Source organism: Lactuca virosa, chromosome 8 (assembly GCF_052849685.1).
Source record: "Lactuca virosa cultivar CGN04683 chromosome 8, Lactuca_virosa_CGN04683_v6, whole genome shotgun sequence".
NCBI classification, from domain to species: Eukaryota; Viridiplantae; Streptophyta; class Magnoliopsida; order Asterales; family Asteraceae; genus Lactuca; species Lactuca virosa.
The window spans coordinates 391,415,397-391,430,690 of NC_136433.1; the positions used below are offsets into that span (position 1 = coordinate 391,415,397).

The 15,294-nt window shown below is 31.5% G+C and overlaps 1 protein-coding gene across 1 annotated transcript; it reads left to right on the plus strand.

The window, feature by feature from the left end:
* Positions 1–1,070: 1,070 nt before the first annotated feature.
* LOC145132163 (small COPII coat GTPase SAR1A) lies at positions 1,071–2,659 on the plus strand. The gene is made up of 3 exons (XM_079066859.1): positions 1,071–1,347; positions 1,471–1,602; positions 2,117–2,659. Exons 1-3 carry the CDS (start codon positions 1,219–1,221, stop codon positions 2,435–2,437), a joined length of 582 nt encoding a protein of 193 aa, XP_078922985.1. The 5' UTR covers positions 1,071–1,218; the 3' UTR covers positions 2,438–2,659.
* Positions 2,660–15,294: the final 12,635 nt, after the last annotated feature.

Genomic DNA, 15,294 nt, shown 5'->3' on the forward strand with positions numbered 1-15,294 from the left:
CAAAATTAGGATTTGTCTCAAACTAGCCCACGAAACCGTAGGTGGTTAAAATGGCTACTGTTTCGCCCATTTTCCTACTGTTTTGATTTTAGTATATAAAGATTTTTTTTCATTTTTCACTACGAAACCGTAGACGAAAAAATGGTCTACTGTTTCCTCTTAGAAGTCTACTATTTCCCAAAGAATAGATTAAAAATGATCTAATGTTTCGTCTAAAAACCTACGGTTTTGGGGTTTTTTTTTTGGGTATTTGACTACTAATTCATGTATTTTGACTACTATATCATACCTACTATATATTAAAAGAAAAATCTCTTTTAGAGTAAAAGTTAGTGTTTTTTTTTCCATCTTAAAAAAAAAACCCAAAACCGTAGGTTTTGGACGAAATAGTAGATCATTTTTAATCTACTCTTTGGGAATCAGTAGACTTCTCAGAGGAAACAGTAGACCATTTTTTCGTCTACGGTTTCGTAGTGAAAAATGAAAAAAAAAATCTTTATATACTAAAATCAAAACAGTAGGTAAATTGGCGAAACAGTAGGTCATTTTAACCGTATAAATAGTAGGCCATTTTAACCACCTACGGTTTCGTGGGCTAGTTTGGGACAAATCCTAATTTTAACTAAAAAGTGAGAAGTAATTAATGAATTTGGTTAGATAAACCGCACTCAAAATATGGTGTTGGTACGATTCCACATTTCCAATCCTAATTTCAAACCACACCTCTAGGCTCTAACCGCATAAATAGTAATACATACCCACTCTACTATTTGTCTGGTGCCTTGTTAGAATGCGGTGTTGGACTTGATGGAACTCGGAGTCCAGCCCAAGACATTGACTGGCTGTAATATATAAAGGCCGAGGAGCCACTGATGACCCAAAATCGAGAGTTGGGGCCCACATCTACTGCCCGTTTTTGACTTTCACTTCTTATTAACATTTAACACCCTAGGAGGCTTGTGCAGTTTCAACTTTCAACCTTCAACCGGGAAATAAGCCAAAACACGTGAACCATGGAAATTTGTCGCATTGATTGATAATTTATTACCCAAACAAAGGCATCAACTGCAACTGTTCTAGGGTCAGGGAGAGTGAGAGAAAAAGGGCAGATCCATCGAAAAACAACCACTTGTGTTGTGCCACTCCAGATCCGTTGGAACAAAATTTTCTGATTCTCGCGGCATCGGCATCGTCGTCGTCATCATCGTCGATTCAACAATGTTTCTGTTTGATTGGTTCTATGGCATCTTGGCCTCCCTCGGTTTATGGCAGAAAGAAGCCAAGATCTTGTTCCTTGGCCTCGATAATGCCGGTAAAACCACCTTGCTTCACATGCTTAAAGACGAGGTGTGTGTTTTTTATATATATTCATGTCTGATTTCTGAGCTTTAATTGTTTGTTTTGACCAATTTACCTGTGATTCCGATCCCAATTTTTACTGTTTTGGTTTAATTTGATTTAATCGTCCAGAGATTAGTTCAACATCAACCGACGCAACATCCGACCTCCGAAGAATTGAGTATTGGGAAAATCAAGTTCAAAGCCTTCGATTTGGGAGGTCATCAGATTGCTCGTAGAGTCTGGAAGGATTATTACGCCAAGGTATGTGCTTTCTGCATCTTGATAATATTCAAATACAATATCTTTAAAATCATTTGATTTGTCAGTTATTTCCATGTCTACAGCATATATATGTATGTGTTTGTCTTTCTGTTCTGGTCGTTAGATTCAAACGCTCAGATCTTTAGATGCAAAATGCATTTGAGCATATGTAATTGGAAATGCTTTAATGGGTAAAGTTCTATGGTAGCTTTGGTATTAGCAACTTGGAGGATCCTGAATGTGTGTATATACTATATAGATCTAGGCGAAAGAAATCTACTTACAATCTTCTTAGCCTTAGGTATTGCTAATTAACTTTTTTTTTTGAGAGAGATCAGAATGATATGGGCGGCATTATGCCAAAATAGTTTGTTGATCTTTGATTTGGCACAAAATATGATATGAAGTCATTGTGTTAATGGTGTCTAGGAATTTCATTTCCAGGTTCAGAAAGTAACGCTGAACAGAAGTCCTTTGAATGTTTGAGAAATTAATATGAGTTTGATGTTTGTAGGTTGATGCAGTAGTGTATCTGGTGGATGCGTATGATAAGGAACGATTTGCAGAGTCAAAGAAGGAGCTGGACGCGCTTCTTTCTGATGAGAATTTGGGGGCAGTGCCATTTCTGATATTGGGGAACAAGATCGACATACCTTATGCTGCTTCTGAGGATGAGTTGAGGTACCACTTGGGTCTCACAGGTGTCACCACAGGGAAAGGGAAAGTGAATCTCCAAGATTCAAGCGTCCGTCCCTTGGAGGTTTTTATGTGCAGCATCGTCCGCAAAATGGGTTACGGTGATGGATTCAAATGGGTCTCTCAGTACATCAAGTAAACCCCCCACCCACATAACCAAAAACCAAAAACCAAAAATAAAATTTCTATTTCTGATTCTCATTCATTATGTTTTATGTTTATGTTTATGTATGTGGGATTTTGTTATGATGTGGGTGTGTGGATCAAGAACAAACTGCTACTCTTTTTCTCTCTTTTTGTTTGTTCAACCTGTAGTGGTTTAGACCGGATTTTAAATTCAATACTCTTTCCATTTGCTCTTTCTCTTCTCTTCCTTGCTAGAATAAGCTATTCTTCTCTACATCAAGCAAGTAAAAGACTTTCCATTCGATTCCGTGCTTGATGACAAATCATTTTTCTAATTACGAGTGTTTTCAGTGCGTAAGCTGTTAAAACCTCAAATTTGCTTTTATAAATAACAGGTGTCATTATTATTCTTTGTAATAATCATAAAACTGAACTACTAAAGTAATAAATAATTGTGAATGGGGTATGGCCTATGGCCACTCCTACTTTCTCTAACAAATTCTGATATTCATTCCGCAACCTCTTTTAACGGTAATCCTATTCCTACCCGATTTTGCATCTCACTTTCTCTCAATACAATTTATGCTTTTTAGAAGATTGTATAATATACAGTGTTTTTTAGACCTGTTTACTACACATGTTTATTAAAAATAAAAGTTTTATATCAACGTATAAACATTAAATATTTTTAAAGCCTACTTCGTCTCAAAGTTTAACAAAATATATTTTATTATATCTCAATTTTGACAATATTATTGTATAATATTTCATTATTTTAATTTATGTAACAAAAAAATCATAATAAATGTTTTTAGTGGTAGAAAATAGGGATGAAAGTGGGTCCAAACCTGGACCGGATGGACCCGGACCTGGAAAATCCGGAACCGGTTAACGGGATTTTGTAGAACCGGAAACTGGACCGGTATATAGGAACCGGTTCCGGTTCGGTTCCGGGTACGGTACCGGGTAAAGTGGGTCTAGAACCGAAAAACTCGGAAACATCAAAGTGGGTAGGTTGGAACCAGATAAAGTGAGTTTAGAACCAGAAAAACCAGAATTTTTGGTAATTACTTACTACTTAGTGGGTTGAACTTTGAAAATTTTCATATTGATATCCCTAATTTTAGGGACTTTAACTCATTGAATATGAAACCAAAATTAACAAAATTATAGTCTAAAATCATATACAAACTCTAAACTACACTTTGGAAAAAAACACGAATCAGATATGCATTTGTTAACATTTTCACAGAATACAAAGTACAAAAACAAATAGTTGAAAAGTTGAAAATTTTCAGTTTTGATATCCCGACTTCGGGGGACTGTAAATCATTGAATATTAAACCAAAAATGACAAAATTATAGTCCAAACTCATGTATAAACTCTTAACTACAAGTTGAAAAAAACCACATCTCAATCCGACTTCAAACGAATTAGATATGCATGTTTTAAAACTTTCATAGAATACAAAAAAATTGAAAAACTAAAAAATTTCAGCTTTGATATCTTGACTTTAGGGGACTGTAAGTCAATGAATATAAAAACTAAAAATGGAAAGTTTATAGTCTAAAATCATGTACAAACTCTAAACTACACGTTGGAAAAAACTGCATGTCAATCGGAGTTGAAACGAATGAGATATTCATCTTTTAAACGTTTCACAAAAACCGGTTCCGACACTAAAAGTGGTTCCGGTGCCTAACACCGGTTCCGGTTTTTAGACCCGGTTTACCCGGACCCGATGGACCCAAACCTGGATTACCTGGAACCCGGATAAAGCCAACTTTTAAACCCGGAACCGAAACCGGAACCGGTTCTATATATTTCGGTTCTAACGGTTTCGGTTCCGGTCCGGTTTTCCGGTTCTAAATCTCATCCCTAGTCGATAAAACAAACTATTTATTATTATGTTCATTTTATAAAGAAAAATATATTTAATTTAAATAATAAATGTTTCTTTTTTTATAGATTTTGATCTACACATTTAATATAATAAATACTTTATAAATATAATAATACAGATGTTAATTAGTGGAATTGATTAATTTTTTATTAATAAAAAAATGAAAATACCACATAATAACATGTGAAATTTAAATAATTCAAAAATCTCATATAATGACATCTGTCAAAAATCTTAAAGAAATTACAGGCAAAAATATTTTCATTTATTAGGGTTACATTATATGACCATCTAAAACATAAAAAAGTTGATCATTTCCTTTTTGCTATATGTATGTTTCTATAATTTAACTACATGTTCTTCTTAGATAACACACATATAATAATCACTATGTACAGTTGTATACAAGAAAATGGTTATATATATATATATATATATATATATATATATATATATATATATATATATATATATATGTGGTGAGGTTCAATAGAGAACCATAATTAATCAAGGAACCAATCTTTTTTTAACTTTTAAAACTTATTTTTTATCCAAAAAAAAATTAAAAATACAGAAATTAATAACTTTTTATCATTTTTCCAATGATATCAAATTCGATTTTTTTTTACGTCAAATTCACAATGTGAATATTTGAAAATTCACTATGTGAATCCGGATTCACATGGTGAATCCGAAAAATATTTTTCACATTCACAATGTTAATATATGAATTTAGATATTTTTAGATTTTTTTTCGATAAAGAATAAGCTCTAGAAATTGAAAAAAAGATTTGGTTCCTTGAAGAACCAATAATTATAGTTCTCTATTGAACTTTTCCATATATATATATATATATATATATATATATATATATATATATATATATATATATATATATATATATATATATATATATATATATCAAATTGGTAAAATCAAAAAAGAAAACACGTCGATTGTTGTTCAAAATATATCTAATAACTTATATGAAAAAATATGAATTGAGATATTATTTTAATTAAAATGATTTGCACTCAATATTAACATATTAGTTATTTATAAAAATCAAAATAAGACAAAACATGGACATGTCAATATCTCACATTTTTTTATATTGATCCAAACTCCTATTAACTCGTTAGCCAACCTTTCGGAACCGCCTATCTTACAGGCATTAATATCTTACTACACGATGATGATGATGATGATGATGATGATGATGATGATGATGATGATGATGATGTAAACACCTTTGATTTTGATTCGAGTCTATCCTTATTAAAATCTTGATTAGTCAAAAGCAATTGATGGCGCCATTTGGTAGATGATAAGAATGATATGTTGTCACTACTCACTTGCATTTGCATAGATATATACATATGATCGGCCCTGGACTATTTTTATTTTAATAATAATATCTATTAATCTGATTTTAAAACCTTTGGCCTTTAATTAAGCGACTAATGCTATACGCATTAATTAATTAATTAATTGCTACTTGAATCGACTTCTTAATCATTTCCTAATCGCTTTATGCGATTAACATGGCTAAGTTATATGTTCCTCCCTTTTTAAGCCATATAAATGACTAGAGAGGGGACAAACATATCCTAAAATGACATTATTTTAATTTTCAATATTTTCTATTTCGTGAAAAGGTCCATAAATGTTTAGAATCTTTTTCTCTGATACAAAAATACCTTTTCTTTTGAAATCATATTTCACGAATTTAATTATTTTCACAACCATGTCAGTTTGTAAAAGAAAAGTTATTTTCACGAAATTCTAATGTTCGCTAAATTTGCTAAAGTACATATCTTTTGAAACTGTGAAACAAAAGTTGTTATGGGGTATAACTTTTTATGAGAGAGATGTGAGTTTGAATCCTATAAATACCTTTAGTTTTATACTTAAAACAAATTTAGTAAAAAGAAAGTTAGCTTTCCACGATTTTTTGGTGGGATTCAAATTAAATTTCTTGAAATAACATTATTTCTTTGAGAAATTGTCAAAAAAATCTCAGTATTTTTGAAAAATTTCACTTTAATCTCAAACTTTTTTAACAGAAAAGTCCCGATTATTTGATTTTACACGATAATATGTTATTTTCTGTTAAAAAAAGAAAAAAAAATGATTTTTTTTGTTAGTTTGAACCAAAATATAATAATCAGGATTTTTTTGTTCAAGAAAAAAAATTGAGATTAAAGTGAAACTTTTCCAAAACTATTATGATTTTTCTGACTATTTCGCTATTTCTTTCCTCAAAATGATATCATTTTTGCTTAAATAAATAAATAAATTTCTGAAATACGAGGTCAAAAGTTTTAGTTTTACAAATTCATGAATCATTTTTCACAAAACATATATAATCATTTTAGGAAAAATATTAAAAAATTATACGTTTCGTTTTATTTTCATCATTTTTGTTTGGAAAAAATAAACCGTAAAAAATCTTCATTTTTTCAATTATATATATATATATATACATATATATATATATATATATATATATATATATAGGGAAGGGTTATTTGGAAAACAAAAAAACCCTAAAAAACCCCAAAAATCATAAAAATGCATAAAAAAATACCTAGAGATCACAAAACTTTTTTTTGACATTTTTTATGAAAAAATCGCAGGTTTTTAAAGAAATTCGCTGAAAAAAAATTTGAAAAAAAAAACTTTTTTTTTATTAAAAAAAATTGATTTTTTTTCAGCGAATTTTAATAAAAAGCTGCGATTTTTTATAAAAAAAAATTCAAAAAAAAGTTTTGTGATCTCTAAGTATTTTTTTTATGCATTTTTATGATTTTTAGGGTTTTTTTAGGGTTTTTGTTTTCCATATAGAACCTAAACCTATATATATATATATATATATATATATATATATATATATATATATATATATATATATATATCATGCATATTGATTTGAAACCTACATAACTTTTTATATTCCTTAATTAAAACAATTTATAGTATTTATAAATTTCCAATAATTTTTTTTGCATTCTCTTATTATATATGTAATTATATTAGTACATTTTTCTTACAAAAAGTCGTCATTTGGTTGAAGATATTGTGATTCAAAAGTTTTCATATAGTTGAAGCATTCACGATCCAAATATGATCATTTGAAAAAATGGGTTATGCCGCATCGATGGTAATTGTAATATGATTTTTTTCTTTCAACCAAAACAAATGAAGTTTTTCTATTCTTTCTTTATATTCAGATTCACATTTAATCTTTATATGTGATTTGTGTATATTACTCAATCTTGAATGTGACTCTCCAAACATCTATGTTTTGCTTGGAATATCTTTCTAATTTTTCTTTTTCAAGAAAAATATTTTGATTGCAGGTTAGTGAAGAATTGTCATCAAGTTTCTACGGTTGAATGGTGTTAAATGAAGAAAGAAGATTCAGAAAACGGATATAGGTTTTCTTGTTTGAGCAAAGTTGATGAATGTTAGTTTTTTCTTTTGATTTAAATGTATGTTTATGTAACATCTTTATTTATATATTCAACCACCCAATGCTCTTATTTATTTGATTGTAGTTTTTCTATTTTGATTATGTTTATTTTCTATTATTTTTTTGGTGGGTTATCCTACACAACATATTTAAAAACAATATTTAAAAGATAACATAATTTTTAACATTTGATATGTAATTATGATAGATTTATCATAATATGTTCTTCATATGAAAGTAATTTATCCATATTACTACGACAAGAATTATGTAACGCCCGTAGATCCGGGCTAGTCAATTTAGAGACAATGAACATCAAAAAGTGATTTTTTGATGGAAGATTATTTAGAAAGAGTAATCTTAACCAAGTTGTAGAATATGTCACAAGGGTTCCGTACATATAAAGAATGCCGAAATCCGAGTTATAACAAAGAAGTTATGGCACGTCAAAGTTTCGCGACAAAACCGGCACGACACTACGCGGCGTAAATAGTGAATTTACGATAGAGGACTTTTTGGCCTTAGTGATCTAAAAAAAAGTTGTAGTATATGTTAAACCGAGATCGTGCATAAAAAGAACGCCCAAATCTGACTTCGTATGAGGAAGTTATGATTTTTCTAAGATTTGGCCTAGCAGTGCACGACCCGAAACTCGAATTTTAGATCGAGCGGTTTTTGGCCAACGCGACCTAAATGAGAATTGAATATATCATTAATAGGAACTCAACGACAAAAAGACAGACGAAAACGGAGTCCGTATGTAGAAGTTATGAATTTTACGCGGACATTTAACAGTGTACTCACCTTCTACAGTTAAATTTAAGATCGGTCGAGAATTAGCCGACAGAGACAAAAGGAAAGTTGTAGATCTTATTTTTACCTACGTGTGGATATAAAGAACGTCAAAAATGGAGCTCGTATGCGAATGTTACGGATTTTAGAAGTCGGAAGTGTGCTGTGCGAAAATGGGTGATGTGGCACAATCTTGGCCATTGCTTTCTCCCCAAGGCTTGCCACTAGATGGTGACATGTGGCACCAATTTCAACCATATTTCACCCTATAAATACAACCCCTTCCACCCTCATTTTCTTCACACCTTTTCCATTCTTTCTTCTCTCTACACTCTCTCTAAACCTCCCAAAAAAAAAACTCCCCTAGCGCTAGGAGAAAGCCCCGGAGCGCTCGACGGCTCCGAGAAGAAGAGCTTTCGGCTCGGAAGTCCTGCCCCTACAGAGCCTGGATTCTAGCCAAACCCCTCGTAGGTAAGATACGCCTACCTAATTTTTAATATCGCTTTTATTTAAATATAGTAACGTTATTAGGACCTTATAATAATTATTTGAGCTATTATTATGGGTTATATAAGTGTCGTTACAATATCTTTTTAACTACTCACGGTACGGGGAATCTGGTTTAAAGGGCCGCATAGGGTTGTTAGATTTCAGAAGTGCTATATGCCAAAATGGTCCTGCCATCCGGTGTTTTATGTCTGGCCCCTGTCTGTACATAGTGGTTGGAAAATATTGTTTAAACGCTTATATAATAATAATAATGTTAAGACTAATAATTAGTCACGGTAAATATTAGACTAAAATTTAGCGATAATAATGCTAGGTTTCGTCGAAGTAAAATAGAATCATTAAAAGTGAAGTGTTGCACGAGTTTGGAACCATCACTTTAACAAGTGAGTGCATAGTTACTTTCATCTTACACATAGATATGAAGTATTTTATATAAATTACGTGCTATGTGTGCATATTATCTGTATACTTTTTATCTATACTGGATGAACGATTTTATACATGTTTTAAATAATTTAAAATGTATATGTATTTTATATCTACGAATATGTTGCGTAAAACATGGGTAGATGAATGATGAGAGATGAAAGATGATATGAGTGAACATTGGCAGCTATAGACTTAGTGCCTAACAAATAACATATGCAGCTATGGACTTAGTGCCTATTGAATAAACGTTGGTAGCTATGGACTTAGTACCTGTTAGATAAACGTTGGTAGCTATGGACTTAGTACCTATTAGATAAACACTGGTAGCTATGGATTTAGTACCCGATGAATGAACTTTAGAAGCTATGGAATTAGTGCTTTACGAACGAGCATTGGCAGCTATGGACTTAGTGCCTGTCATATAAACCTTGGAAGCAATGGACTTCGGAATGAACGAATGCAGGATAAATGACTCTTAGGGTAGACCTTAAGAGTAAGGAAGATAATGGGGATGGGTAATTGGGTTGATTGTTTGATGTTTAAACATAATAATTAAATTATTGTGGGTTGAAAACCCTATGTACTCACCAGGTTTCCCAACCTGACCCACTTAAGCTTATTTGTATCACAGGTGTCGATATGAAGCTATATTACACTGAGAGATTAAAGAGATGTAGATCACTAATGTAAATGAATGTAAGTTCTGTTTATGCTTATGTTTCTGTATTGACGATGACACCCCAAATGTTTTAAAATGAACAAAAATACATTTCTTCGGAAATGCTTTGATAACGTATTTATCGTGTTTTACTGGGAACAAATTCCGCAACATTTTTTTTATTAAAAGAGGTACTCTGGTTTTTATAAAGCATGAACAAAATCGGTCTTTTCTGGCCGTGAAAATGGGGATGTCACAAATTACATATGACATTTACGAGTATATATATATATATATATATATATATATATATATATATATATATATATATATATATATTATATGGATTTGTTTAACATGTATATTCACCTATGTTTGTTATAAATTTATAATTAGATATCTTTATGTTTAATAATTGAAGGGATTAAAATGATGCATCAAAACCAATTATTTAGACGAATATAATAATAATTGTAGCACCCGGTTCCTGGTATGAATTTCGTTCAAGTATTATTCATTTTTTTTCCTAGAACTCGGCGAGTTGATGGCCAACTCGACGAGTAGGAGCGACTTGGACCCGGGAGTTTAATGACCTACTCGACGAGTTGGCAGCCAAACTCGACGAGTAGGCCCTGACTGGAAAAAACCCTAATTTAAGGGATTGCACCCTATTTAAACATCTCATTCAGCCTCCCTTCGTCCCTATTGCTCTTAGAACTCTCCATATCAAACCCTAATCGTTTGTGTAAAGATCTAAGGCCTTTGTGGTGGTTTTTGGTGATTTTGGACCATAAGAAGGAAGGGAAAGGCTTGAGGAATCAAGAGGAGGCCAGAGGAGTTCAAGTTTTTGCACCCTCTGCAGTTCTTTAGAGGTATAAAGCTGATACCTTGCTCTTTCATGTTTTAGATCCCTTTTTGGGGTGATTTAGGGCTTTTAGGAGGCATTCTTGGTGACCAACCATGAGTGCAAGCATGGTTGGGGGCTAAGACTTCAGATCCAAAGTCTTTAAGGGGTTACAAGGCAGAAAGGGACTGATTTTGGAGCCTTAGAGAGCCCCATGCACCTTAAGAGTCTCATTTAGGGCAATTTGAGCTCATAGTCCCATGCATGCACGTAAAGTTTGTAACTTTACGTGCTAGATCGATCCTAGAAGCCTAGATCTATCTTTTGGTCAAGTGGTGTACGTCATAAATCGAGAAATAAGACTTGGTCATTCTCGACTCGGCGAATCGTTCTTGGGACTCGGCGAGTCCATGGCTTGACTTCCCTTTTCTGTTATGGTTCGAAGGAACCCAGTGAGTGTTAGAGTGGTCTTAGAGGGGTCCGGGGGAATGACCCAACGCATTGGACTTAGCCATAGTCCTGGGGATCATAGGACTCGGCGAGTGTATGAACAGATTCGGCGAGTCCAAGGCAATCTCCCAACGTTCGAAGATGAACTCGACGAGTTGTTCATACAACTCGGCGAGTCAAGGGCAGACTTGTTCAAAGGATGGGGATGAACTCAACGAGTTGTTCATACAACTCGGCGAGTCGGATGAAGGTTCATTCGAGGATGTTTTAGAAGGAGAACTCGTCGAGTCGTTGCTAAACTCGACGAGTAGGGACGTGAAGAAGGGCAGATGAAAGGATAGGGACTCGACGAGTTGGAGGCCCAACTCGACGAGTCAGGTCAACTGGAAGTTGACTTTGACTTTGACTTGGTCAGGGGTAAAATAGTCATTTTACCCTAAGAGTAGTTATCAGTGTCTGATTAAGTGTTTTATGGATTTATAGCCGGAGGATCACCGGAGCAGCAGTCAGACATCTGTCGATAAGCTCTTCAGCAGTCAGCCTTGCGAGGTGAGTTACCTTCCAGTAGCGGTGGGTCTACGGCCACAATGCCGGCCCACCAGTAGGAGTTGTATGTTAGATGACTGTCTTTGTGATATTCACCTAGGTTTGCTACTATCTGATGTGTTATGTGCTAGTATGATATGATGTTATATGCTAGTAGCAGTAGGGGAGATAGTCCCCAAGATTTCCGGTCGATAGGGCCAAAGGGGGTAGTCATACCCAGTCATGCTAGATAGAATATGATTATGTGTTATATGTTATGTGGTAGTAGTAGAGGGGTGAAATAGTCCCCAGTATCCGGTCGAGAGGACCGAAGGGGAGGCCAGCACCCAGATATGCTAGGCAGTATCCGGTCGAGAGGACCGAAGGGGAGGCCAGCACCCAGATATGCTAGGCAGTATCCGGTCGAGAGGACCGAAGGGGTAGGTCGGGCACCCAGATATGTCTGACAGTATATGTATGTTATGTGATTGTATGGTATGCGGTACGATGGGGGAACCCACTAAGCTTCGTGCTTACAGTTTTCAGTTTTGTTTCAGGTACCTCTTCAGCGAAGGGGAAGGAGCCGGCGCGGTAGCTGCACATCATACACACACCCGTTGGTTTTCCGCATTATGAGATTCTTGGGATTGTACTCTGACGTTGTTATATTTATGGTTTGGTTTTCAGACACGAGATATTATTTTTATGAAATGATAAGTCTTTACTATGTTTTCTTATGGAGGTTTTATAAATCAATTAATTAAAAATGAAATTTTTGGACTCGAAATTTGGGATGTTACAATAATAATAATAATAATAATAATAAATACACATTTCCAAGCACCGCATTCATTTGAAACTCACACTACAACTCAAGAGTTTTCTAATTTATGTATATTTATTAGTTACAACTCAAGAGTTTTTAACTTATGATTATTAATTAGTAATCACTAATAACTTTTTATTTTCCTTTATTTTATAAGGTTGTAAAGTTTTGCTCGTTAAAAACATTAATGTATTTGAAGAGATTTGTGATTTGAATATGAAGAGTTAATATAAATATTATAATACATGTTTTAGTGTTTTTATGTTATTAAAAGTTATAGTATTTATTTTTCATATTTTTTATTATTCGTTGTATATATATCTTTTTTAATACAAATGTTATAATAGATGTTTTTCTATTTTTATGTTACTAAAAGTTGCAGTTCATATTTTTGTTCATATGTTTTGTTACCCGTTATATTATCATTCATTTGATATATAATTTACACAATTTTAAACGGTTTATAAAATTATCAAATAATTATATATATATCACAATGACTTAAAAATTTAACTATAATGTTTAATAAAACTAATATGTTAACTATATGTTTGATTTACTACTAACATTTTGTTTCAAAGTAGAAATATTAAATAATAATTTGGTAAAAGTTATTATTGTAACTATATAATTCTATTCTCGCGCAACGCATAGGGATTCGCCTAGTATCTTATAAAGCTAGCATTTTTCCTTGAACCTCATGCATTTGAAACTCCCAAGACCATTTTTTCTTGAACCTCATGCATTTGAAACTCACAAGACTATTCAACTTATACAAATTAATTTATGATTAATTGAAATATTATGATTTGTAACTCTTAAAACTCTTCAAATCATGCTATTTATTAGATGAGTTAAATAAAATATTTAGCCTATATAAGAAATTTGTAGATTACATTTTGCGTGTATTTCAACATAAAATGATAGATTATATTTGTAGGGTTGAAGAGTTATATGAGTGGTTCCATGGATGTAAGAAAGCAATTGCAACTTTTCCAAATATAAATTCATGTAAACTCAAATTGGGTGCATGTAAAGTTTTAGATATTGACCAAGGTTTAAATTTAGGTATGTTTGTAAAGGTATACTTGAGATTATTTTTTAAGTTTATGTGTTATGCATCTTTCTATAATCACCTGATGATGATATGGGATTGGCAATTACTTCTCATGAGCTTTTGGAAAATCAACCATCAAGCAACTTATAAGTTAGAGCAATTAACTTTGTTAACATGTATGTATCTTTATGTTATCTCTCACTTTTTTATGTTAAGAAAATATATTTTATGTACAAGAGAACATTATTCAACATGTATTTTATGGTATGTATATACTATGTTAGTTTCTATCGCTTATTTTGTAAATAACATCGATGAAGTTTTTTATAATTGATTTTGATGAAAGGAGTTTATACAATTATTATTCAAATTGTTGGTGATAATGACGAATTAGAACAAATGATTTTTAATATGATATGACTTTATTGTTGAAAACCAATAATTATGTGTGTTATAAAAATGAATTCTTTATGTTCTACCAAAACTTATATGGATGTACCAAATTTTAAATTTCTTTATAGTAATAAAAATAAATTATCTTATTACATTTGTCAATTTTCGTTTTTGCTATTCATTCTTTATTGTAAAGGAAAAAGTAAAACAAATAAAATATTAATATTTTCATAAGAAAATATAAGTGATCAAAATATATCTAAGTGTAACACTCCTCCTCCCATAACACGCTCTTAACATATTGTTTTTAAGATTGGTCGTCGTACATAACAATTACTATAGTTTTGAAATTCAAATTACCATTTTATTTGGACCGTTCATTCTTTTCCAATATTTCATAGCTTTAAGGAAAAAAAATGAAAGTACAATAAAAAAGTATGATAGTTTTTTTTAAAATATAATAATCAAAATTTTTGAATAAGTAGTTTTTAATTAGTAAAAAAGTAATAATTGTTTAAAATAACATAAAACTAAAGAATAGATTATATTATATTAATAAATTATTGTTATTTGAAATAATAATCATAATAATAATAATAATAATAATAAGAATAATATAGGAAATAAAAAATATTCAAATAAATTATTTATAAATTACTTAAAAATAAGTATACTTTAAAATAATTTTAAATCAAAAACTTAATTCAATTTGATTCAAATAAAATTTTTTATATCTTTCTTATCGTATACTTAAAGTTATTATAATATTAGTTACAACTTAGTATAAAAATTATTATTTCAATGATAAATACTTATAATATTGTTTTTATAACATATAATTGTTAATATTTATATTACATTATTGGACACAAATCAAGAGTTTAAAACTCCCACTAAAACTCAATAGTTCTTTTTTATTTAAATGTAATTCTGATTTCAAATTTAATGTAATTTGTCATTATATTTTCCACTACATTAAAAAAAAATTAACTTATGGTTATTAATG